Source organism: Hydra vulgaris, chromosome 03, assembly GCF_038396675.1.
Source record: "Hydra vulgaris chromosome 03, alternate assembly HydraT2T_AEP".
NCBI lineage: Eukaryota > Metazoa > Cnidaria > Hydrozoa > Anthoathecata > Hydridae > Hydra > Hydra vulgaris.
In genome coordinates this window covers 17,904,818-17,931,734 of record NC_088922.1, presented here as the reverse complement: position 1 = coordinate 17,931,734, position 26,917 = coordinate 17,904,818, and the positions used below count along the sequence as shown (strand labels likewise).

General features: G+C 28.5%; 1 protein-coding gene across 1 annotated transcript in view; it reads right to left on the bottom strand.

Moving 5' to 3' along the window:
- Nucleotides 1–16,942, bottom strand: part of LOC100212477 (unconventional myosin-VI) — a 65,600-nt gene extending 48,658 nt beyond the window's left edge. The window contains exons 1-6 of the mRNA XM_065792530.1: nucleotides 16,683–16,942; nucleotides 16,308–16,453; nucleotides 5,816–5,885; nucleotides 5,329–5,402; nucleotides 249–378; nucleotides 30–89 (exon numbers count right to left, since the gene is read on the bottom strand). Of these exons, the coding sequence (XP_065648602.1) occupies nucleotides 30–89; nucleotides 249–378; nucleotides 5,329–5,402; nucleotides 5,816–5,885; nucleotides 16,308–16,442 (469 nt within the window). The 5' untranslated portion in view covers nucleotides 16,443–16,453; nucleotides 16,683–16,942. The remainder of the gene's footprint in view (nucleotides 1–29; nucleotides 90–248; nucleotides 379–5,328; nucleotides 5,403–5,815; nucleotides 5,886–16,307; nucleotides 16,454–16,682) is intronic.
- Between the last annotated feature and the right edge of the window lie 9,975 nt (nucleotides 16,943–26,917).

Sequence of the window (26,917 nt, the reverse complement as noted above, 5' to 3'; positions counted from 1 at the left end):
AGTTTATGCAAACAACATAAAAAACATACCACTGACAATTATAGATTGACTTTGTTTTAAAACTTTCATATCTCTGTATGATTTGTCCGCTAAAAAAAATATACATACGCATACATTTTTTTATATGTAAAATTAATTATTTCTTTTATAAAATAATTATATATTTTATATTTATGAAAAACACTTTAAAAAATTCATTTTTAGTCAACGTAAAATTTTTATTATAAACATATAAAAAATTTTCAAACCTATTGCAAAGACATGTGGAGGAAGAACTCCTAATGACTTTCCTTTGTACTTTGCAATGGTTTCTTTTGTGTACAAATCAGGGATTTCTTGATAAGGATTCAAAGCAATAAGGATATTTGCAACATATGTCTGAAAAAATATATTGTATCAACGTATCAAAGTATAAAAATAAATGTTAACTTTTATAAAACACAAAATATAAAAAGTGAAAAAAACCTAAACAATGTGATTTTTTATCCAATCAGAAAAAAAAGAACAAACAACTATTTTTCAAGAAATAAATAAATAAAAAATTAAACAATTTAATTTCCCTTAAAAAGTATAAAATAAAATTAATTTTATAAGAAAACAATTGTAATGTTATAAATCCTTTTTTGTTTAGTTTGAAATTTTTTTTTAGTTAAAAATATTTAAAAAACAATTAAGCCATGACAAGTTTTATTACTCGGATATCTTATTAGCACATATACTTATAAGTATACCTATAAGTTTATATATATATGTATATATATATATATATATATTTATAAGTACTCGTAGTAGCCACCCGTAGCTCAATTAGTAAGGGTAACATAATTTATAAAGAGTATTAACACATTATTATTTTGATGAAAACCTTGAAAGTCTTAAGAGTCAAACTGGAAAGAAACTGTTTTTAAGGTTCATATTTAATACTTATATCTAATACAGTATTTTTAAAATATGTTATGAACAACTTGAAAAATTTACATGCAAAATAAAAGATATAATGTTACGTGTTACATAACATGATTTCTACTATTTGAAACGTTGACAAGTTTTTTTACACAAATCTGTAAAAACATAAAAATCAACATTTTTTGAGTTACGAGGTTTTCATTTTAGGCTATTGATTTGTTGTTTCCAGATTCATATCCTACCATTGTATAAGATGTCATCCATAAATTATTTCATGCAATTTGTGACACTTTTTGACCTCCTCCCCATCATAACACATTAGCAACAAGTTCCATATGAGTTGTCACAAAACCACTAACCTCTTTTTCCCCTTCCTCCCTAGAGCATGACACAATTTATGGCCGACCCCTAAGTAGTATTAGGAGGACCTGAAAGTAATACTGTTTCTGTGCATGTTGATAGTCATTTGTCATTTTTCAGCACACTGTGAATGTCAATGTTGTGCCAAAAATATTTTAAAGTAGGAATGAAAACTTAAAGCAAGAGTGACATATTAAAGTAATTTAAAGCAAGAGTAGCATTTTATAGTAATAGTAGAATTTAAAGCAAGAATGACAATTTATCATATCTAAATAATAAGAGTGACATGTTTTTAAATCTAGATAAATTGCACCAAATCAGGGTCACAAAAAAACCTTTTTTTTAAAAAAAAAAAAAAATCCATGACTTTTTTTAAATTAACCAAAAAAACCGTGATTTTTTTGGTTTAAACTCCTTTTTAAAATAAGCCGTGTTTAGTTAATTTTTTCAATAAAAAAAAAAGCATTTGTCATTTTACTTGAGTAAATTATATTTTCAATTAACATTACTGCTGTAATTCATCAACCAATTAATTATTAAATAAACAAGCCCAAAAGTTGAAAAAATTCATTCAATTCCAGCACAAGAAGCTGGTGCATTTAACAAGCCTTCAATATTCGTTAAAACCTTGCAGTCCAAAGATTTAAGAGATTTTTTAAAAATTTTTGTACATTTTTTAAAACCAATTCACTATGCAAATAGCTTTTATCAAATGGAGCAGATTTTGCTTTCTACTTCAATATTATTGGAAACAAGTTCTTAACTTCTTTAACTGTGAATGTAATTGCAGCTTCATTTTGCTCATTTTCTTGCATTTGCAAGAAAATGAGCATCACTGACAGTCAGAAGATATCTTGTTTTCAATATATTTTTTAGTTAATAAAAATCATATCAGCTCTTTAAAAATTTCAACAGCGTCATATTTTTTGTTTGGTCTCTTTGCAACTTATACAATTGGTTTAAATATTTTCAATAATTATTCTGCATTTTGCTTTATCCGTATGTAACTTACTTTTCTACTGATCGTGGGATCCAAGTCTCTATTTTTTTCAAACATTGTAAAAATGATGCTCCAGTTATTGACATATTTTTCAAGTGAATCACACATAGAATTCCAGCATGTTTTGGCATGTTTTAATTTAATTTAATTATGTGTAATAAGCGTAATTATGATTTTAATTAAGCTATTTGTAATTAGTTTTTTAAAATTGTTTAAAGAATTTACACATTTAATAACTGTTAAAATTACTAAAATATAGTTACTAAATATTTAAAATACTTTAAAGAATTTTAAATAAATATTTGCAAATAATAAAAAATTGAAAAAAAAAAAAAATTTAACTAGGAGGAAGGGGGAGGCTACCACAAGAACATACTCTCCTCCTTCCTTTATGCCAATAATTTTTGCACCCAGCCCCCAAGACCCTTAATATGGCTTTACATATATATTATATATATATATATATATATATATATATATATATATATATATATATATATATATATATATATATATATATATATATATATATATATATATATATATATATATATATATATATATATGTATATATATATATATGTATATATACATATATATATTTATATATATATATATATATATATTTATATATATATATATATATATATATATATATATATATACATATATATATTTATATATATATATATATATATATATATATATATATATATATATATATATTTATATATATATATATATGTATATATATATAAATATACATATGTATATATAGTCTATATACATATATATATATTTATATATATATATATATTTATATATATATATATATATATATATATATATATATATATATATATATATATATATATATATATATATATATATATATATATATATATAGTAGTAGAAAATCACTTAACAAAAATTTTTTCCATTTAACAACAATTTTTTCCATTTAATAAATAATAAATATTTAATAAATAACAAAAATTTTTTCCATTTAATTTTTGTTTAGTGATTTTCTACTACTAATATAATTGCTCTGTTCTTTTAAGAACATTGAGCACTCTATTGTGTAGAATACTTTTTAAAGTTGTTTAAATATATATATATATATATATATATATATATATATATATATATATATATATATATATATATATATATATATATATATATATATATATATATATATATATATATATGGGCATCCTATGATTCAACCGAATCGTAAATTTCAATTTAGAACCGAATATGAAAAATTTATTATACAACTGAAAATATTCACGAAAAAAATTATAACCAAATTAATTTCAATCGAATTTTCGATCGAAAGTCATAATTGTATTTAGAACCGAAAAAATATCGATTGAATTATCAATTGAAATGTCATAAATAATTTTAGAACCGAAAAATCTCGATCAAATTTTCGATCGAAAGTTGTGAAATAAAGTTTTTAAATTAAATTAAAATCAAAAAAGATAGGATTTTGTAATTCGATCCAAATTTTTTCGGTTGTAAAATTCAGTTCTAAAACTTTCGACGCAAGAAAGGATTTTGTAATTCGATCTTGCAATGAAAGTATACTTTTCGGATCTAAATTTTTCGGTTGTGAAAAATTTTGGCGATATTTTCGAGGATAAATATTTTCAGCTCTATCATGTGACAGGTATATGTGTATGTATATATATATATATAAATGTATATACATATATATATATATATATATATATATATATATATATATATATATATATATATATATATATATATATATATATATATATATTGTATATACATTAATGCAAAAGTTGGAGAACAAATTTCAATTGAATTTATTGTCCAGCATAATGTCCAACTCAACTCAACAAATAATATATAGGAGATTAATTTCAAAAATTAAATCTGAAATGAAATTCTTTGAAGAGAACAGTGTTCATGGCAAAATATTAGATTTCGTCTACTCATTTGATTTTGATTCCCCCATGAAGCGTGGAGTCTGAGCGAGCCTTCTCAATTGTTGGTAACTTTTGTACAAAAGTTCGAACGAGACGTGGAGACGCAGCTTTAAGTGATCTCTGCTTCCTCCAGGCATATTTTAGGCAAATAAAACAATAATTTTATATTTTTTATTATTAAATGATATACCGTATTAGAATGTTTCTGTACTAATTGAATTTGATATAATTTTATGTTCCATTTCTATTTTTAAATAAAGTATTTTTTATGCAATAAATAACAATGAACTATCTCAAACAAGTTATTTTTATTATTTTTAAAGACAAAAAAATTTAAAATATTTTCCGAATTTGACCAAATTCTGAAAATATTTAATTTCAAATTCCGAATTCCGATTTTTTTATTTTCGTCAAAGTTTGCATTCCCTATGTATATATATACATATATATATATATATATATATATTATATATATATATATATATATATATATATATATATATATATATATATATATATATATAAATATATATTCATATATATATATATATATATATATATATATATATATATATATATATATATACACATATAATATAACATTGACCTGTTGCCGCATTTAAAAAATAAATAGGCATTGCCAAATAAATAACAATCTGTAAATTTAATACATATAAAAAATTAATTTTCAGAAGCATCTTTATGATAAGTAATTTAAATAAGTGCATTTACATTAGGTATTTACATGAAAGGTATAATTCTATTTGTAAACATAACCCTGGTTTACTTTCCTGCTGAAAATTTAAAGTTGTTTAAAAAATATTAATTTTATTTATATTGATATTTTTTCTATTGGTTTAAACAATGGTTTAAACCATTGGTTTAAACCATTGGTTTAAACCATTGGTTTAAACCATTGGTTTAAACCATTTGGTTTAAACCTATCAACTCTGCACCAAATAAATGTTTGAAACAAATATATAAAATACAAACAAATAAACTCTTTAATAATTAAAACAAATTATTTAATAAGCAGAATATAAAAGTTTAAAAAAAATTTTAAATTTAAAAATCCAAAAAAATCTGCCAAAAACATACATAAATTTTCTTCCTTTTGTAACGAAGTCTTAAATTATGCAATAGTGTTGCTTCATTTAAATGCATCAATGAACCTATAAGTTAATTATAAAACTATATTCAAATTAAATTCAAATTATAATTTAATAACACAAAAACCAATCGAAAAAAAAGAGACTCAATAAACATAACTAGTTTAAAAATATAGCACATCATTATTAGAAAAATAAAATATCATTGATAAAAATGATGAAAACACATAATTAGAAATATAAAATATCATCAATACAAATAATAATGAAAACACATGATTGTTAGAAATAGAAATTTTTTTTTCTGATTTCCAAGATGATAGTGAAATTTCAATGAGTGAAAAAAATAAATAATCAAAAATGGAGCTGGAAAAAGTAGTAAACATTTTAATTTATACTTTAAAGTGTTTTAAGTCTGATTTTCCTTATTTTTTTCCTTTATTGCTGCTTAGACTGAATATATAAAAATTTCTTACAATTGTCCTCATAATCTTTTTCTCTGTCATCTTCACAAGCATAAACTCTGTTGTAGGGAGCTACTACACGCTAAATTGAAATATTTACTTTTGAAAAATTTCAATGCATTTTTATACTGTTAAATAAATCAAAATTATAAATTAAATAAATCACAGCGAACCCCGTGAAAAATTTCTGAAATAAAAAATTAGAAAATAAGAAAACCATTAGTGTATACATGTATACATATATATATACAACCCTTGGAATTAGGGTCGGCATTTGGCAATGCTGACCTAACTGCCAACCTTAAAGTATTTGAAGTCGGCAAAAAATTGCCGACCTTGTTTATATGTTTTATGGTAACCTCTTTGAATAAAATTTTTTTGCCGACCTAATTCTGAGGGTTGATATATATATATATATATATATATATATATATATATATATATATATATATATATATATATATATATATATATATATATAAATATATATATATATATATATATATATATATACATATATATATATATATATACACACATATATATGTATATATACATATATGTATATACATATATATACACATATATGTATATATATATATATATATATATATATATATATATATATATATTTAGGTGGTTCAAAAAACAATATTGAAGTGAATTGAAACATTAAAATAAATGGAAATTAAATAAAAATCCTGATCTACTATAAGTAATATATATTCTAATCTTGATCTACTATAGTGCATATAGATTACAAATTGTGACTTGTTTTTCCTACCTTTATAGCATATGGGATTTTCAGAAAAGTCTCCCTTCAGTACATATATCAACTATCTTATAGCCTTCCTGTCGCAACTCCTTTTCGACAGCAGGCTATAAGATGCCCCCAGCAGCAGGCTATTTCAGTGTGACATCAGAGATGTTATTTAAACAGGTATTCAGAGATATTATTTAAACAGGTATGTGTATATATATATATATTTATATATCTATAACTACCTGTTTAATATATCTAATATTATATATCTATGAATACCTGTTTAAATAACATCTCTGATGCCTCTCTGAACCATTTAGGGTGGTTCAAAAAACAACTTGAAGTGATATACAGTAATGTTCTATATATGCATATATAGAACATTACTGTATATCACTTCAAGTTGTTTTTTGAACCACCCTAAATGGTTCAGAGAGGCATCAGAGATGTTATTTAAACAGGTATTCATATTTGACCCACTTTTTATGAAATTTTCCGGATAATCACTGTCAACAATACATTGAGTATGTAGTTTGTTGTGGAAAAAGTGCCGAACCCCAAAACCCATCCACACAGTACTGCTACCTATAATATTTACTTGAACAAAAAAATAAAATTTGATTTGTAGAAAATGTGACTATTCCACAATCAACATGGCAAAAATAAATATTTCAATGAAAAATGATTTGGTTGATTCAGATGCAGATAACAACTCTTCTTTAGAGGATGATGTTAGTGAAGGTATGTATATAATTAATGCAGCATAAGATATAATTTTCATTGAGTTTATCATACAATAATATAATTTCTAGCGTTAATGTTGTTTAGGCAGATTTTCTAGTTTTTTCAAAACTGACATGCACTTTTTTATTGCTGATTTAAGTTTTGGGGATCAATATGTTGAAGAAAACGCTAGACCTATATCTATATTAACAAGAGTTGATGGAATGTCTAAAAATAAGTAGGCTTATACAAGTAAATTTTTAGTTCCTATTGTTATGGCCTAGGACTGATTGTTTACATTGGTGTTAGGCCTAGCATTAGACTAGCTAGGGTCATTTAGTTTGTTGTGTTAGAAATTCTTTTCTTATTAAAAAACAATTTTTACCTAACATTTTCATTGCAGATTCAAATGCTAACCTTGATGGAGAAGTAGGAGGGGACTAGAGCTTCTACAAGGAAGTACGAGAGTTAACTCAGTCTCTTTCGAAAAGAAAAAAAGAGACAGACAGATATAGTCGTAAGTGAGATATGTTACAACAAAGGACACAGTAGTTGAACCAAAGATTTTTATTAACAGAGATTGTGGTTGCAATCTAGAGTGCAGCAATAAAACAGTTGCTCACCATAATCAAATTTTTTCTAACTTTTACACCATGAAATGGGATTTAAAAAACGCCTTTGTAATGGGTTCTTTTAATGTGAATGAAAAACACAGGAGGTATACTGCATCGAATAATTCCCGTAGGGCAAATAGTCGTACCTATAAACTAACTGATACTTGTGGAAATATTAAAAAGATTTGCAAAACTTACTTCAAAGACATATTGCAGATCCCTGATGGGAAAATAACAAATACTTTAGCAAGGAAAAAAACAGATGGTATGCCTATCGAATACCGCATGGGTAAATCGGCTCCATAAAATAAAAGTAGTGATTAAGACACTGAATATCTTCAAAAATTTACCAATCCCACTATAGCTAAAAGGACAACCAGTACAGAAATTATTTGCCTCCAACTTTACAAATGTTGACAACATACAAAAAATATGTTTGCAATTGCGATGAAAAATGATCACACTCCACTTTCAATTTTTGTATTTTGACACATATTCAATACAAAATTCAATTTATATTTTCATCATCCGCTATCAGATACATGTCAAAAATGTGATCTATTTAATAATAAAATAAAGTGTCTTTCAGAAGGTGAAGAAAAGAACACTGTTAGGAGGGACCTTATTATTCATCAAGAGAAGGCAAAAGAAAAAAATGAAAGAAGATACGCTAAATGCACAGACAAGTCCAAACAAGAGGGTACTAGTTTTCAATTTACGAAAAACTCTACAGACACCAGTGCTTAGTACAGGAATAGCCTATTATAAAAAGCAAATGTGGACTTACAATCTTGGAATCCATGATGAAAACTTAAAGACAGGATTTATGTATGTATGCAGTGAGGAACAAGCATCCAGAGGTACTCAAGAGATAAGTTCGAGTACCCTCTAGCATGTTTTTTGACACATACCATAAACTGTGAGCAATTTAATATTGTATACCAATATTTGTGGTGGACAAAGTCGTAATATAAAATTGTCTCTTATGTTACAATATATTTGGCACAAATCTCCATCTCTAAAAACCATTGAACATAAATTTTTTGTTCCAGGGCATAGTTTTTCTTCCTGCAACCGGGACTTAGCTATGATTAAAAAAGCCAAAAAAACGAAAGACCAAATATTTGTTCCAGATCATTGGATAGACCTTATTAAAAATGCTAAGAAGAGGGCCTCAAAATTTATTGTAAGAAAAATGGAGAACCATGAAGTTCTCGGTACAAAATCATTGGAGAGTGGGATAACCAATAGAAAAAAATTAACAAATGGCGAAAAAGTTTTTTGGCTAAAACATTCTGGATAAAATTGGAAAAATCACCACGCTTATTTCAAATGAAGCAAACACATTTAGAAAGTGACACATTGATATAGCTGGACTTAACAATGTGAAATCTTGGATGGCCATCTGGCACTATCGATGTTGAACTTGAGCTCTTGTACCCCAATGGTAAAAAACTCACAAAAGAAAAATTAAGTTATCTTTTTGAACTAATACAATTCATACCGCCTGTCCATCATCCCTATTATCTTCTTTTTAAAATTGACAAGAAAGCAACTGATTTGGATTTAACTGATGATTTTGGTGATGAAGACATAAATTAGTGCATCTTACATATATAAAAGAACATTAACAAGTCATAGACAAAACATCCATTTAGCCTAACTAACTCTATTAACAAGATTTTCAAAAGTTTGTTATTGCAGAACGCAGTAATGTAGTGTCCTAATTTTTTAGTAGATATACCAGTGTATTTGTTCACCTGTCTTTATAATAAATACTATCCTTCTCATAATCATACTTTTTACTGTTATTTTTAAAAAGATCATTAAAGTCTTTTCCAGTTTACTAAAAACGAAGTAATTGTGGCTTAGACCACTTTTTCGCTAAACCCCTCATAAATATTTGATTCGAAAAACAATATTGAAGTGAAATGAAACATTGAAATAAAGCAAAACTATATAAAAATTTCAAAAATTCAAAAATCATTTTATGAAAAAAAAAAATATTGTTTTAGATTTTACTGCATAGCAATTGAAACTTGCAGATTATATTTTAAAGATTTTTGAGATTAAACAAAAAACATGTTAAAACTATAACATGCAACATGAATGTTTATTAAACAAAAAATTGGAATTAATTTCTAAATGCAGGCACGAAAATAAGTTACTCCGAAAAAACGATAAAAATAAATGAGCTCAAACAATAGTTACATGAAATCCCCCTTTTAAAAAATATCTAAAAAAAAAGCATAAGTAATAATTTCTAAAGAAGTCTTTTTATAATAGTGTCAGCAAATTTATAATTACAAATGTGTGAAAATTTACAGTAGTTAAGACATTTGCGACTTCCTGTAATTTAATTTTTGGTATAAATTGAAGTTTTATTAATTTGATCATTCATTTCTGATGAGTCTTTATTGATCAAACACAGTGTTAAAAGAAAAAAAAATTTGTTAAGTGATTTTCTACTAATTTATAATTGTGATATATTATATATATATATATATATATATATATATATATATATATATCTCTTCCTGATGATCCAGCAATGGTGAAACTCCGAGTAGAAGATAAAAGTTAGATAAGTGTTTTTTACTAATTAATTATATATATATATATATATATATATATATATATATATATATATATATATATATACATATATATATATATATATATATATATATATGCATAGTGAATTATCAGTAAATATTTAGTTTAATATGAAATCTTTTGGGGGTCTCTAAATTATTCCAAAAATAGAGATTTACTAGAAGCCAGTTTGCCTTTAGAACAGGATATTATAAGAAAGTTTGTATTTTATCACTTAACCATGAAAAAGATAATAAAGGATGGTGTACTATTAGTTTATGATCAGCTAATTTCATTTTACAAAACTTGTTAACTTCTTTTAGCAACCACATTTTGAGTTACTTGAAAGAAAACAGAATGTTAAAGAGCATAAAACAGGTAGAAGACTTCAAACATTTGTAAATGGTAACTAGTCAAGAGAAGATTTCTAACACTTGTAAATGTTAACTAGTTAACAGAAGACTTCTAGCACTTGTAAATTGTATAAGTATTAAAAACGTGAAAACTATGAGATAATTCCAAAGCAACAATGTTTGAGGAAAAAAACTTGATAAATATTTTTGGATAAAAAGGAATAGTTACAGTAGAAGAATGCAAATAGGTTGAATAACAATTTATGCAAGTTTATATTTTAGTCAATGGAATAAGAGCTGAGGGCTCACTAGAGTAGGAACTATGGTAGCACTTGCAAAAAAAAAAAGTATAAAAAATCCAACCATATGATGGATGCTCAAGCTTTGCAACTAAGCAGATCTAACTACATTTACAATCCATTTTTAGATCTTTTCTAAAAGAAAAAAAGCATCATAAAAAAATCAGTTATAGAGTTAAGAGAGGGTTGTAACCACAAAAGTAGCCTCCTCGACTATAGTGGCCTTCTTGGCCTTGAGGAGGTGAATAAATAAAAAAAAAAAACTTGATTGGATATTAGTTAGAAAGGTCAGAGCAATCTCCAGATTTTTTAAATAGAAACCAAGCTGGCACAAAAAGAACCATAATACTGTTTTTCAGCTGACACACAAAAAAAAAAAATTTTTTAAGCAGTTACAAAAATAACTCAGTTATGCATTTGCTAAATTAAAAAGTTGAAAAACCCTTTTATAAGACCATGATATGAATGTTGTTTGGACCACAAAACAAAGCAGAGTTTATGTAAAAAATGAATTAAGAAATAATAGATTAACCTTCTCCTTTGGTCATGGCAAGTATCCATTAATAATACATTATTGATAAAATATTAATAATAAAATACTACAAATTATAATAAAATACTTAATAATAATACAATACCACATATAATAACAAAATACCATATAGCCATTAATAATAAAATAATATAAAAATCGCCAGATGTGTACAGATTATTTGAATTTGATAAAAAATGAAGGCAAAGTTAAATTTAAAAATTTTGAGAAGCAAACTTAAAAAAATATTTTAAAAAGGCATAGGTAATTTTTTATGTACCTTTTTCAATATAAGTCACAATACATCTGATTATTGATATTCATAGAGAAAAATAAAGAAACTTTTGATCATTGAAGAACTTGAATATTTGTATCAATGAGTATCAATATTGTATCAATGAAAAAAGCTAACAAAAATATAAGCACTATGGAAAGAAACTTAAAAACTTGTTATTAGATAAAGAAATAAATTTAGATAAAGTTATTGGTGACAAACAGTTTGCCGCATCACCATCAAATTTATTATTAATAAAAAAAACAGGGGTCTCACTAAAACTAGCTGCCACAATAGATCCTACTAATATGAGAGTATGTAGTGCTACTACAATATTGACTTTTTTAACCATTAGGAATGGCAAGGTAAAAACTTTTTACAACATTTGAAAAAATTTTATTTGAATTTATTTATTTTTTCTGTTCATCACAATTGGAAAACAGAAATTTCCTTATCAATGTTTAATTATGCAATCAGCCAATCCCTGTAATAAAAATTATGTGAAGCCAGAACAAACATTTGTACCTATCATTGTCATTACAAATAAATAGTGATTACAGATCTTTATAAATGTGAAACACTTATAGTCATCAATATGCTATCACTCAAAGGTCAGGTTCAGAATCATCACAACCACCCTGATACTGGTATCAAGTAATCCAGTACTAACTGCTAAATGCTCTGCTGCCTTGTAGGATTTGCGTTTTTTAGGTAAACCTAGGAGAAACAAACTCCCACTTAAAAATCCCCTGCTTTGGGGATCTTGATTTAGTAAAAGCTAGAGATAGTGTCTTAATAAAAATAGTCATCTTGCGCAGATGTTAACTGCATCCAGCTATTGTCTTGTAGAAGGCCTCCTAGGCAAAGAATTAAGGGGTAAACAGATTTTGTCTGTTAACCAGCTTTGCACCCCTTCTTCATCTATTAGGCTAACATAGATGTATTTATAGTACATTGTTTCCAGTTTAAGATGTTGAATGGTGGATCTTTATAACTCATTGCATTGTGTTTTGCTTGTGTCTCTGTTTTTATGACTAAGCAACTCGTTCTACTATCTACTAATAAAGGTAAAGCTCTACGACTCAGTTTTATGGTTCTTAGACTGGGTGAAAGTCAGGTTTCCAAACTCTGAGGTAGCAATCATAGAGGCTGATTCCCTCAACAGCTGTAAAATAGAGTACTAAGAGTGCCCAGTGAATGGTGCCCTTGTTTATACTTTTTGTGTGCATTGTCGAGGCCACATTTAGAGCCCTTTGCTTCAGCTTAGGGTTTATTAATAGTAATGAGGCAACTGCTTGCACTATTAGATAGTATACTGAGTACTACCTGTAATGTACATGATCTCATCCAATGATGTCATTTGATGATGTAATGTCATGATCTCATCCAGTGTGTGATGATCATGTAATAATCTAATGCGGGCAGAGGGGTCTAAAAATACATGTGAGGGGGCACTTTTGGTTTCTGCAAACATAAAAAATCATTTCTTCTCCTTAAGCAAAAAAAAAAAACAACCTTAACACCACTCAACATTAAGTCAAGTTCTTTAATCGATTTAGAAAATGACTCAAGTATCAAAAACTATAAATCACAAAAAACCATTGTCATCAATTAGATCTCTAAATCTATTATTCACTAATATTTGTGGTCTTTGAAGTAACATTTCTTCTGTTGAGTTTTATCTATTGCAAAGTTCACCAGACCTAATTGTTCCTTGCAAGACTAAGTTGAGTTCAGCTGTTTTATCTTGTGATTTTAATGTTAATGATTGTCTTCCTTTAATTCTTTAACATGCTTGGCCTAGGCATTTGTATAAGTAAAAATTCATCCTTTTGTCAAGAAACTAGGTTTGAATTCACAGACTATTCTTTTATATGTTTTTCATTTAGCACCACTTCTTTCTATCACCTTTCTCTTTGTTCTATATTGCTCTCCTTTATTTCAAAACTGCACTCTTTTTGATGTTATTTCTGATCAAATTGACCAAGCCCTTTCTCTTTATCCTTTAGCCAATATCGTTGTTGTTAATGCCCTTCACACTAAATGGTTTGGCTTTAGTGTCAGTAACTCTGTAGACATTAAGTAGTGCAGGCGTTAAGGCCCACAACTTTTACCTCAATCTCTAAAACAAATAATTAACATTACAACTCGCTTTCCAGACAACTCAAATCATTTATCTTCTTAACTTGCCTTATGTCTTGTTTCTGATCCTAGTCAGTACTGTTTCTCCACATTTACCCTTAGGTGCTTCTGACGATGGTTTGAACTCTTTAAAACTATTATTTCACTCTTCTTCATTATTAGAATCCCCCCAACATCATAGTTTTTACAACTACCTAAAAGCTGACTGGGACACTTTCAGTGATTTTCTTTATGATGCCCCTTGCATAGAAATCTTTCATCTTCTTGCTGACAAATATGCTTCTTATGTAACTTATTGGATTCAGGCTGGCATGGAACCTTTAATTCCTTCTCAATAACTTCAAGTCAAATCTCATTCTTCTCCATGATTTTCCTCTCATTGTGCTGCAATTTCCAATTATAACCATTTCTTCCATATTTATCGCAAGAACAATTTTCCAGACAATAGATGTCTGTTTACTATTGCTAGAAATCATTGTAAAAAGGTTTTGTCTAACACCAAAGCCCACTATTCTCAGGTCACAAAATTTCGTACTTCATTTCAAAAACTAGGCTCCAAAGAATTTTGAAAAATCTTTAACAGTGTCTATAATAAGGAGAAATCTTGCACTCCACCTCCCTAAAGAAAAAGCTAAATTGTTTGCTAAGAACTATTCATCAATTTTATTTCTTGATTCCACTAACCACATCCTACCTAATGTAGCTAACAAACAGGTTGATCCACTGCTTGACATTTGTATCACTCCAGCTTTTGTATCTAAAGTAATTTCCTGCTTAGACTCTTCTACAGCTTGTAGTTCGAACTACATACCTGTTATAGTCTTGCAGAGGTGTTCTTGGGAGCTGTTGTCTATACTTTAAAAACTATTGAACATGTGCTTATCTGAGTCTTGTTTTCCATCCTGCTAGAAAACAGCATCTGTTATCCCTTTTTTCAAAAATTCTGGAGAGTGATCTGACTCGTCTAACTACTATCCCATTAGTCTTCTTCCTATCATAAGCAAGGTTTTTGAGTCTTTGTCTAACAAACACTTAATCTCTCATGTTGAATCTAATAACTTACTTGCTGATCATCAATATGTATTTCCATCTTTTCGTTCTAATGCTGATTTGTTAATGGTAATAACTGATAGGTTTTATCGTGCATTAGATACATGTGGAAAGGCTAAGGTTATTTTTCTCCATATTTCTTTGATAAAGTTTGCTGGTCTTCTTTATAAGCTCTTTTCTATGGTATGTCAGGTAGCATCTTTAAGATCATTGAATCCTTTCTTACCAATCATAGTATTAAAGTTGTTCTCGATGGACAGCACTTTTCTTCATATACTGTAACTTCAGGGGTTACTCAAGGTTCTATTCTTGGCCCTATATTTTTTTAAATTTACATTAACAATCTTCCAGAAATTCTCACATCTAAGATTGCATTGTTCACTGATGATACTACCATTGATTCTTGTCTTGATAAGAAGCCAACATTATGTGATTGCTTGGAGGTGGCATTATATCTCTATAAATCTCTAATCTGTTCTTGTAAGGAATACTATTTCCATACCTGGAGCGGAACTTCGTATAATGCCCTTTTTTTTTTTAGACAAGGTGCAAAAACACATCTTAAACATAGTTGGACCTGCTCTTGCAGCCAACCTTTATCCATTGTCACATTAATGTAATGTTGCTTTATTTTCTCTTTTCTATAAATAATATAATTGGCACCGCTCTAAAGAGCTAGTGTCATTTGTGGCACCTACTAAAATTCATTCTTGTGTTACTCATCATTTAATCAAGTCTCATCCTTTTACTGTGACTGTTCTAAAGTGCTCCAAAAGTTCTTATTCATCTAGTTTTTTCCCTTGATCATCAGTTCTTTGGAATTCGCTTCCTTTTTCTTATTTTCCTGATTCATATAATTTGCAATCTTTAAAGTCGTCTATTAATTGTTATCTTGCTTTATAAACTTGCAGCCTTGTTGGAAATGAAGATGTTTAGAAAAAATGTACTTTTTAAAAAAGGGTTTTAAAAAAAGATAAAGATAATTAAGTATCTAATGTAGGCTTTTCTATGAAAAAGAATAGGAGTATAATTAATTATTTTAATGTGTAGTTTTATTTATTTTATCCAAATGTTTCATGTGAAATAAATAAACAGTTTAACTGTAAACTATTTAAAGTTTCAAGAGTATACACTAAAATAAATACTTAAAAAAACAAACTTTTTGAGGGTTTTCAATCAACTCTAATGTTACAGCATCACTTCCTATATCTACAATTCTTCCAAGGCAAAAACCATTACGACCATCAGGAGTCCAAACCGATTTGTTTTCATTAAAATTCATTGACGGTGGCATTTTAATTTAATCTAGATGAAAATTATACATAAAAATTGATGCTGCAAATCGGGTTGTTGAGAACAAACTATTATCATTTGCTTGCTATTTTGAAAACAAAGATATATTTAAAAAAATGAAATAAAACGTAGCTAATTTTATTTAAGTGGAGTTTAAAAAATAAAATAAAGAAGTTATAATGCCAAATTTTATTAAAATTAAAGATCATTTAAAATAAATCTTGAGTTTCTGTGCAAATACCTGTATTTGTGGAGACTGGGTGTGTATTTGTACAGACTGGAGAATGGTAACTTTATCGATTTCTATGTATTAATTCCTATATAGTCTAGGATTTATTGACTGTTCCATAAAAAAATTGGAAGAATAAATATTTAACAATTAAATGTATAGAAATCTCAAGCACTAATTTAAAACTAATCTGCAAAATATAAAATAAAAAACAGTAAGAATTTTTGTTTAGAATTTAGAAATTTACTGTTTACAATTCATAATATTGAATCACGTGACCAAACGAACACTTTTTAAAATAGATGTCCGACTATTCCGTTGGCGAATGTCTGGCGACTATTTTACTAACTGGTTTATTAGATAGTATCATTTGAGGTCTAAGTAAATATAAAAAATAAAAATAACATATTAAAAGAAAAATAAGTGCTTTTGATGCTACCAATTTTGGAGAAGTTTGACTGTTAAGTCATAGTTTTAATGCGCATAAAAACTTAACACTACATGAAACTTTATTTGATGTAAAAAAAGCCTATTTATAGTTTCGTACTTAAGTTTTTCCTTTCGAACATAAAACTAAACTAATTTAAAAAGCGTATTTTTTTTTTAATTTATTTAATGAAAATATATTTCATAAAAAAAAAAACACACCTATAAACAATAATAATTGCGTTTTATTCTATAATGCCAACAAAAAAGATTAATTGTAGCGGAATAAAAGCAATAGATTTTATAGAAAATTATAAACACAATGTGTTTAAAACATTATATATTATAGATTGTGATAAAAAAAGCCTTTTTACTTTTTTTATTGAAATTTTAAATCCTTTTGAAAGACAACAACGTTTATTAAAAATAAAAACATATATTGAAGACAATGAAATGAAATAATAGCTTGATGACACTAATTATCAATTTTTACAGATGATAAATATAAGAGACTTAATTGTTCTTTGTTTACTTATTTATCCTTTTTTTTTAATCTTTGTAAAGACGGAAAGTTACAAAGATAGAAAGTAGTTGGCAGAACTTTTATAAAAATGAAATGATAAAAAGTTTAAAAAAAATATAAAACATAAAAAGTTTGTTTTGAATTTTTCAAATTAATAATAAGAAGTAACTCATAAAATAAATGAAAAATGATTTTTTTTCCTTCTTTTTTCAGAATTAAAACTTGTTACTCCCTTAAGACTGACTTGGATTCGTTTCTTGACAGTCCCTAGGTTAATGTCTTTCGACTCTCTTCTGATTATTGCGCCTCCTACGTTCTCTCCTGGGTCAAGGTTGGTATGAAAGTTTATAATCCTTCTCGTCAGTTTCAAGTCAAGCCTCATTCCATCTCATAGTTTTCACTTTCTTGTGCAGCTGCTAATTTTAATCATAATCATTTTTTTAAAATATTATCACGAGAACAACTCTAACGAGAATAAAAGATTTGTTTTTATTGCAAGAAATCAATGTAAAATGGTGCACTTTGATGTTTAGCTCCAATACTTTCAAAAAAATCTCGTACTTTATCTCAGAAGGTTCTATAGACTTTTAAAGAGTCTTCCACAGTGTCATGAACAATAGTAAGTTGAATATTCCGTTTCTAATACATTGATCTGATCTTATTAACTCTCCCTAGGATAAAGCAGAACTATTTGAAAAAAACCTTTTCCTCAAATTAGTTTCTTGAATCCAATTTCCTCTGCAGAAAATCCAAATCACTTAGGCTACCGACACTCGTTTTATTTATTTCTCTAATCAAGCCAAAGAAATAACTTTATCAATTTACTCATTGATAAGTTATTTCTCTCTTAAACTCTTTTACTACCTGAAATTTCTGTCTTAAAAAAGTGTTCTCTAGAACTCTCCTCAATGCTTACTAAATTTTTATAAAGTACTTAACTGAATCTTGTTTTCCTGCATTTTGGAAAATGGTATCTGATGTTCCATTTTGAAAACTCTGGAGAACACTCTGATCCCTCAAGCTATTGTCCATTTTACTCTAATTTTATCAAGGTTTTTGAGTCTCTAATTAACAAACTTCTAAAACATCATTTTAAGTCTAACAACTCTCTGACAATAAATATGGATTTCATCTTCTTGTTCTACAGTTATCTTGTTAAAAGTTATAACAGAATGATTCTACCATGCATTAAATGGTGGCGGCAAAGCATAAGCTATTGGTCCTGACATACTAAAGGATTTCAATAATTTTACTTCGTATGGTGTACCTGGGAAGGTTCTTAAGTTTATTAATTAATTTTTGCAGTATTAAATTTATCCTTAAAGACAACACGATTTTTTTCCTGTAACTTCTGAGATACCACAATATACTATCCTTGGTCCTGTATTGTTTCTTATCTGCAATAATTACTATCTTAACAATCGTGATAGTCAGCAACATTTTACAGCGGAATTTTAGTGGAACTATAGAGGCATTTGGAGCAATCCACGACAGTTGCGCTCATCGGTTACTTAGTGGACCATTAGAGGCTGCCATCATAAGTGGCTAACCGATAAATAGTCACTATTAACATGTCGGACAGTTATCGGCTGGTAATTTATAGCGGTTGCCAATAGTGGTCCTATAAGTATCCGATGAGCAAAATTCCATTAAACCGTTTAAAATACATACATAGGTCCACTGGAATTTCACTAAAACAATGTTTCCTTGGCATCAACAACAACTAACCTTGAAAAAAAAGCTTTATGATTGCTTAGAATACACAACCAATCTTAAATCTGATCTCTCTTCTGTGATATCTTGGTATTGAAAACCGACTCAGATTATTCTCTTAAAACCTTTGTTATATATTGTTATAAAAAATGATATAATTAGTAAACATCCTTTAATGTCCTACAAAGAAAACTACCATTTTACAATACTTTGTTGCCGGTAAACTAAATTAATCCAGAAAAAAAAGCTTTTTTAAATATTTTAATTTATTTAAATAATGTATAAAACTAAAAATATGATTTCCTGTGAAAAATATCAAAATATTTAATGATTTTGTATAACTAACCTATTTCCTTTTTTAGTAGGTTCTGATGTAACAGAGGTTAATCGAAATAAAGAACAGGAATAACTAATATATTTTAATGTATAGACCCCGTTTCTCTCCTGCTAAATTTATCCATATTTATTCATTCTAGAATAATTCATAGGCGTTTGGATAACTTTTTTTTAATTTTGTTTACTATTAATTTGTCATTTGGTACTCAAATCATAAGCTTTGGAACAAGTTCAACTCACAAAATTTATAAGCTTTATTTTTTTTAGAGTAATAGCAGCCGTTGCGCAGTGGTAGCGCACTTGCCTCAGGAACAAAGGATCCCCGGTTCAAACCCCACCTCTGGGGAAGTCTTCCGACATCGTTTAGCAAGGTGGCGAGAACTTTTAATTAAATGCTCATCCGCGGTGCTCTGGGATAAGACCGTAAGGTCTTCTTGGTGCACCTAAATAAAGTTAAAAAAAAAAGCTTTTGTTTGGGTATATTATTTATGAACATTACATTAAAGAACAAAATTGCTATGTCTGCTTTTTGAAATTGTCAGTAAAGATGTTTTGTTGTCTCTTAAAACTATTATTACTAATAAACTAATGTTTATTTTTTATTTCATTGCACAGCAAACATTCTGTAGTGGAATTTCAGTGGACCTTTATATGCATTTTGAGCGATCCACTGAAGTTTTGCTCATCGGTGACTAAACGAAGCATAAGTGGCAGCCGGTGTCGCGTGACAAATGTTTCCCCCATATTTTTGTCCCCCGGGAAGTATGTACCGGGACAAACTTTCCCCCCGGAAAGTATATTCTAGTATAAACATTCCGGAGGGATACATTATTTCTTCCCCGCCCGTAATAAGCATTCCCCCGATAAAATTTTTACTAAAACTTTTGCTTTTTTGATAAAACGTTAGTAATTATAGTTACACTATTTTATTTATTAAACAACATGCCTGGACGTTAATTATGACCGATATCAAGGAACGTTAATATGCATGGCGGATCTTGATGCAGAATTTTCACATAACCCCCAGTATTTTATTATTAAAATAAAACGATCAAAATAAAATAAAAACGCAATTTAGCAGTTAAAATACAGTTTAAAAACACTAAATAACATGTTCTAAATGTTGATAATTTGCATCGTCTTCTTGCGTTCATGTTTACGTGAGTCAGTTTTTGGAAAAGGTATGATGATTGATGTTTCCAAACAGCAAATGAGATCAGAGCGCATCATTTTGTTTTCAAATGTTTGCGTCATACCATCTTTTCCATAAATTGTCAACTGAAATGCAAAGGCAGCTGCATAAACACTGAAGCCCTATGTATTCGGTTGTAGTGCGCATGGTACTACTGTTACTGGAAGAAAACCTTCGGGATTAACAAGTCTAGCATAGAGTTGTCTCATTTGAGCTTTAACATAGTTTGAAACGGAGCTATTAAGGTTATCTAAATACAAAACTTCTCCTTCAATGATTGCAGTTGTCACCCAATTGTTGACGTTGTGAAGAATGATGATCGACTCACAGGTGACTGCTTCGAACTCAGATCGTGTTTGAACTAGAAGAGTTGATTGATTGTTTTTGTCACGAAGATGTGTTGAAACCATTTTCTTGACCGCATCTATAATTTTGTCGTTCAACCATGCGTCTGAAGTCAGGATCTGTTTATCTCCAATTGTTAGATTGTACTTTGAAATCCAGGGTTCTGATTTTGAAACCTTTTTTTGATAATCGATTTTTTCGACTGAATTTTTCAATGCTTCTTTTGCTATAACTTCATCAATATTTTGACCGGAGGTTGCAGGTTTAATTGACATGGCGTATTCCTGCGGTTCATTCCATTTTTTTAGGTTGATAGCGTTAACAACTTGTTTCAATATCCTTTTTTTATTTTGCAACCGATAAACTCCTTTGTCTAAAACAGCGCTGGTCAAAATTTTAGACACGAGAGCCGCATATAAATAATGACGTATACCGAAGAGACGCAATAAATATGTTGCTATGACAACTTCATTTAAAAAAAAAAAAATGGCGAATGTAAATTTAGATTTATTATAAATCAATAGTTTGATTTTTTAAATGGAAACTGTACTTTTATAAATAAACTTAGTATGTACACAATTTATATTTTGTATTTAGTTTTTCTTTACAATAAAGAAAGTAAAAGCTATTCTTTAAATGTAAACTTAGCTACATAAAATCTGATTCCTTTTTATTCACACTAGAAAAATTTGTAAAAAAAATTCGTAAAAAAAATTTTGTAAAAAAAATTGAGAAAGCATCTCTAAATCATTTTCTTAATTCAAATTTTCTTTTGAATTATTACAATTACAACAACCATAAATTTCCTTATAAAAATAATTGTAAACAAGATATAAAAATCTAAAGATAAAAAGGTTTCTTTGAGAAAAAAAATTATTTTAATGTATTTGAATTAAACTTGCTTTTATTCAAATTGAACTTGCTTATAACCACTTAATAGCATAAGTTATTTAAAACTGCAAAAAATTAAATACATAAACGACTACTCAATAAAAAATTTCAATGAACTTTAATTAAGTTCAAATTACTTTTATTTTTACAATTGAAAAATATCTTTTCATCATTTAGCAAAAAATTAGACATAACAGAGAGAAATCTTTTTATAATATCAATTATTTTTTGTAAAAGACCTTTAGAAAATTCTTCTTGTATAATAACTTTCATAATTTACAATAAATTTATTAGGCACTAAGATTTTCAATACTACTGGTAAGTTTTTTAAAATCTGGTTTCAAGCTTGTAGCTGATATTTTGAGCAACTGTAACAAATGTTCACTAGATAGATTGGCACGATACTTTGATTTAACAAATTTAATAGTCAAAAATAAAGATTCACATGTATATGTTGAACCAAAATTGAAATTAGTTTTATACTAATCTTTTTTAGTTAAGGATACTTAACTTCAGAAATCATTTTCCAAAAATCTAATAAAGCTAGTGTTTTATGCAGCATTTGAAGATTTTGATCTTCTTGGAGATCTAGTAATTCTATTTCAAATTGAGATGTTTCTTCAAGTATATTTTCTGGTATTGGACAACCATTACTAATAATATCAATTAAAAAAGGGTTTACTAAAAATGCTAATAATGATTTAAGAACATACAAATCTTTAAACCTGTTTTGAAAGTCTTTGAATAAATTCTGTAGACTTTCCCGGTATGATTCAATCTTATGATCATCATACTGAATTGTAGGATTAGGATTATGAATCATCTTCTTCATTTGAGGAAAATGATTTTAAGGTAGAAAAAAGTTTTTAAGGTAAGATCATTCTGAAAAAGAGCAATTTTCTTTTGAAAACTGAGCAAGATCAGATATATTTTTTTCTTTTCCCTGAAGCGACAAATTCAGATTTTGCAAATGTTGCATTACATCAGTTGAAAATAAAAGATCTTGCAAAAAATTCACATCGTCAAAGATTTCACATGTTTTCTGCTTTTCAAGCAAAAAATATTTAATTGGCTCCAATAGTTCTACAAACCTATAAAGAACGTCACTACTTAAGAGCCACCTTACAGCATAGTAAAACAACAAGTCACTTGGCTTGTCAGCAAGATCTAATTCACTAATGAAATTTTTAAACTGTCTGTGATTTTTTCCATCATATCGAATATAATTTACAATCTCCAGCACTGATTTAAAAACAATTGGAAAATTAAAATGTTTTGCTGCTAACAGGCCCGGTTCTAACAGTTTTCTATGTGTAGGCGAGATGCAAATTTGCCGCCGCAAAAATTAAAAATGCAATAATTTCCAATTTGAAGGAAAATAGAAAAACACTGAAAATCAAACTTTAATATATTTTTATTTTATTACGAAAAATTACACAAAAACAAAGTAAATAAAAAAACTGAATTTATACAAAAATAAAAAACAAAACAAATTCCATTCATGAAAAAATAAAAAACAAATCATAATTAAAAGTGAATTTTCCTAGCTTTTAATTCTGCGAAATCTTTAACCAAATCTTCTATGTCCAAATGATCAGCAATTTCTTTCTCGATGGAAATCGTAGCTAGACCAACTAAACGATCTTGACAAATTTTTTATCTGAAATAGGATTTTATTATTTTCAGCTTTGAAAAGCTTCTTTCAGCACTAGCAACTGTGACTGGTAACGTTAGTAGTATGCGCAGTACTATCGAAAGGTTTGGGAATACTTCGACAACGTTAGATGTGTAAATACATTTTAATACACTTTTTGGATCGCTATTGGAAGTATCAAGTCGTCTCCCAATAGCTTTAATTTCATACCAAAGTTCGACCCCGTTGATATCAGATTGGCCATCAGACATAAGCGCTAACTGCAAGTCCTTACAGTGTTTCAATAACTCATCATCCGTAAAGTGTTTGCTGCCGATATTGTAAAGAAACCCAAATAACTCGTTATATTCCGATAATTGCGTAAATCTTTCATTTATTGCTTGAATTGCGATGTCCAATATTCGATTGAAAAAAGATACTCTGAAGTTTTGTTCTGGTGATACTATCGGTTCATCACGACCTTCGTATAGGAATTGTCTACTCTTTCTGCGTACGCGTACGGGATCATCCACATCAAATCCTTCAAAAATTTCTAGTTCAACTGCCAATTTTTTTGCATTTTCAACCATTGCGGCAAATGCTTCATCACAGCGATAATCGCATAGGAAAGATTTGGTAGCGTCTAAATGCTCTAGAGCAAGCGACAAGTCTAAAGCCTGTGATTGGAGCATTTTGCTGACAATATTAATTTGGAATAAAATGTCATACCACAATACCAAGGAGCAAACAAATTTGAAATTTGAAATATTTCTGGCTATTCCCTTAGCCTCTGCGCGACTCTTGACTTGTGGTGCAGTAGTTAATGTATTGTCTTCTGCGATTTCAATTAGTGCATCGTAAACTCCACTAATCTGAAATCGAAGTGCCCGTACGGCATCGACCCTGCTTTCCCAACAAGTGGCACTTAACGGTTTTATAGTCAGATCGCTTAGGTGGTTTAATAATATACTCCAACGGTGAGTTGATGCTGAGAAAAAGTTATAAATGCCTTGAATTAAATCAAAGAATGCGACAGCCTCCATACAACAATTAGTTGCATTGTTCAATACCAAGTTGAGCGAGTGGGCACTACAAGGCACGAAAAAAGCTCGAGGATTTAGTTGACGAATTCTGGCTTGCACACCATTATATTTTCCGCGCATGTTGACTCCATTATCGTACCCTTGTCCCCTCATGTCATCAAGATTTACGCCTAATTCCTGCAACTTATCGATAACAACTTTTGTCATATTTGCTCCCGTTGTGTCTTGTAATTCAAGAAAAGTTACGAAGTGTTCAGAAACTACGACTTCAGCTGGTTTTTCCGAAGATGATTCAGTTGCACTGACAAACCTAAAAACAACTGTCATCTGCTCCATGTGGCTTATATCGGGGGTACAGTCTTAAATAAGTGAGTAATACTTTGCTCGCTCTAGTTTTGCTAAGATGTGATTTTTGATTTTATTAGCAAGCAATTCAACGATTTCATTTTGAATAGTTTTTCCGAGATAGGTGGTGTGAATTTCACTTGTTGTTATTCGTTGAATATGTTTACTCATAATAGGATCATAATTTCTTACATATAGGATTTTAATTTAAAAAATTTTTTTTTTTTTGGGACATTACAAAATAAATTAAGAAAATGCCGCTCTAGAAAAGTGCCGCCGTCGGCTGTCGCCGACGTCGCCTACGCTTAAAACCGGGCCTGGCTGCTAATTGTTCTCGATGAATCACACAATGAACTGGGATAAACTCTAGATACGTAGGATCACTATTTAGTAAACCCATAAGCCCAATGTGTTTTCCAACCATTGCTGTTGCACCATCTGTAGCAACACTAACAAACTTGTTCTTAGGAGTATTGGGTTTCACCAGAACAGTGTCAAGTGTCTTCCTTTAAATCAATTCCACGAGTTGTGTCTTTTATCTCTACTAAATCGAGCAACTCTTCTTTCACAAGTACGTCTGATTTACATATCTAACAAATACTGTCATTTGAGGTTTATCTTGAATATCTATTAAATCATCCAATGCTAAACTGAATGCTTCACAATTTTTTAAGTCATTTAACAAATGCTGTTCAACTTCGACACTAATCCCAGATATTCGTCTTTCAGTTGTAGGTCGAGAAACAGAAATATTTGAAAGTAACCTTTGAATTTTGCTATAATTGGGATCTAAAACTGAGATCACATCAAAAAGATTTTGTTTTACAAACTCTCCATCGGAATCAACTTCAGTACATCTAATCAGGTATTCTGTTGCTACTACAATATACTTCTTTCCGTTCTTAGTTTCTTTCAACGGACCAATTAGATCTACTCCCCAACGGTAAAAAATGTCATAAACTGGGATTGGATGGAGCGTCGAAGGTGATGGTTTGTTGTTAGGATTCGCATTGTTGATAGGATTGTTGACATTCAGGGCAGGATCAGACAAATTCGCGTATGTCTTTTGAAATCAACTTCCACCAATACCTCTCAGTTGCTTTTTTGATCGTAGCGTTGCCCAAAGTGACATCCTCCAACTATGTTGTTATGGAGAGTTCGTATTAAACGGTTTCACTCTTCTTCTCCAATTACAACTCGTTGTAGTCGTTTTTCATTTCCAATATGAAATAATTCTCCATGTACCAACAAGAAGGATTCTGCTTTCTTTCGAAGTTTCCTCTTATCGTCTTTCATATACTTCCATGGATATTCCTTTTTCCCGAGATATATAACGAGAACCTCGCTTTCTTCTTTTTCCATATTCTTGTTTCAAATAGTTAAAACAAAAACAACTTATATTTGTAAGTTTTGTATTTTTATATAACTAGTTGAATAATAAACATTCACAAATATTCTTGTTCTTTACTGATAGCAAATAAACTATAATAAATAAAAATTGTAAGTTATTTCATAAAAATGATCCGCAATTTTATGAAGTTTTTTCACTAAGCATAACAAAATGCTCATAGAGATTTGAATTACTAGTTCATAAATAGTTCGAAAAATCGAAAACTTACGAGCCATCGCTTTTTAAAACAATCAAAAACGTTCTAAACTTGCACGAAGTTATTTTGTTAATAATCAAACATAATTTTATTTATTGCAATCAATTTGTTTAAAGAAACCGAGTTGTTTAAAGAAACCGAGATTGCAATTCAATTTGTTTAAAGAAACCGAGTTCAAACTTATCTGACAATC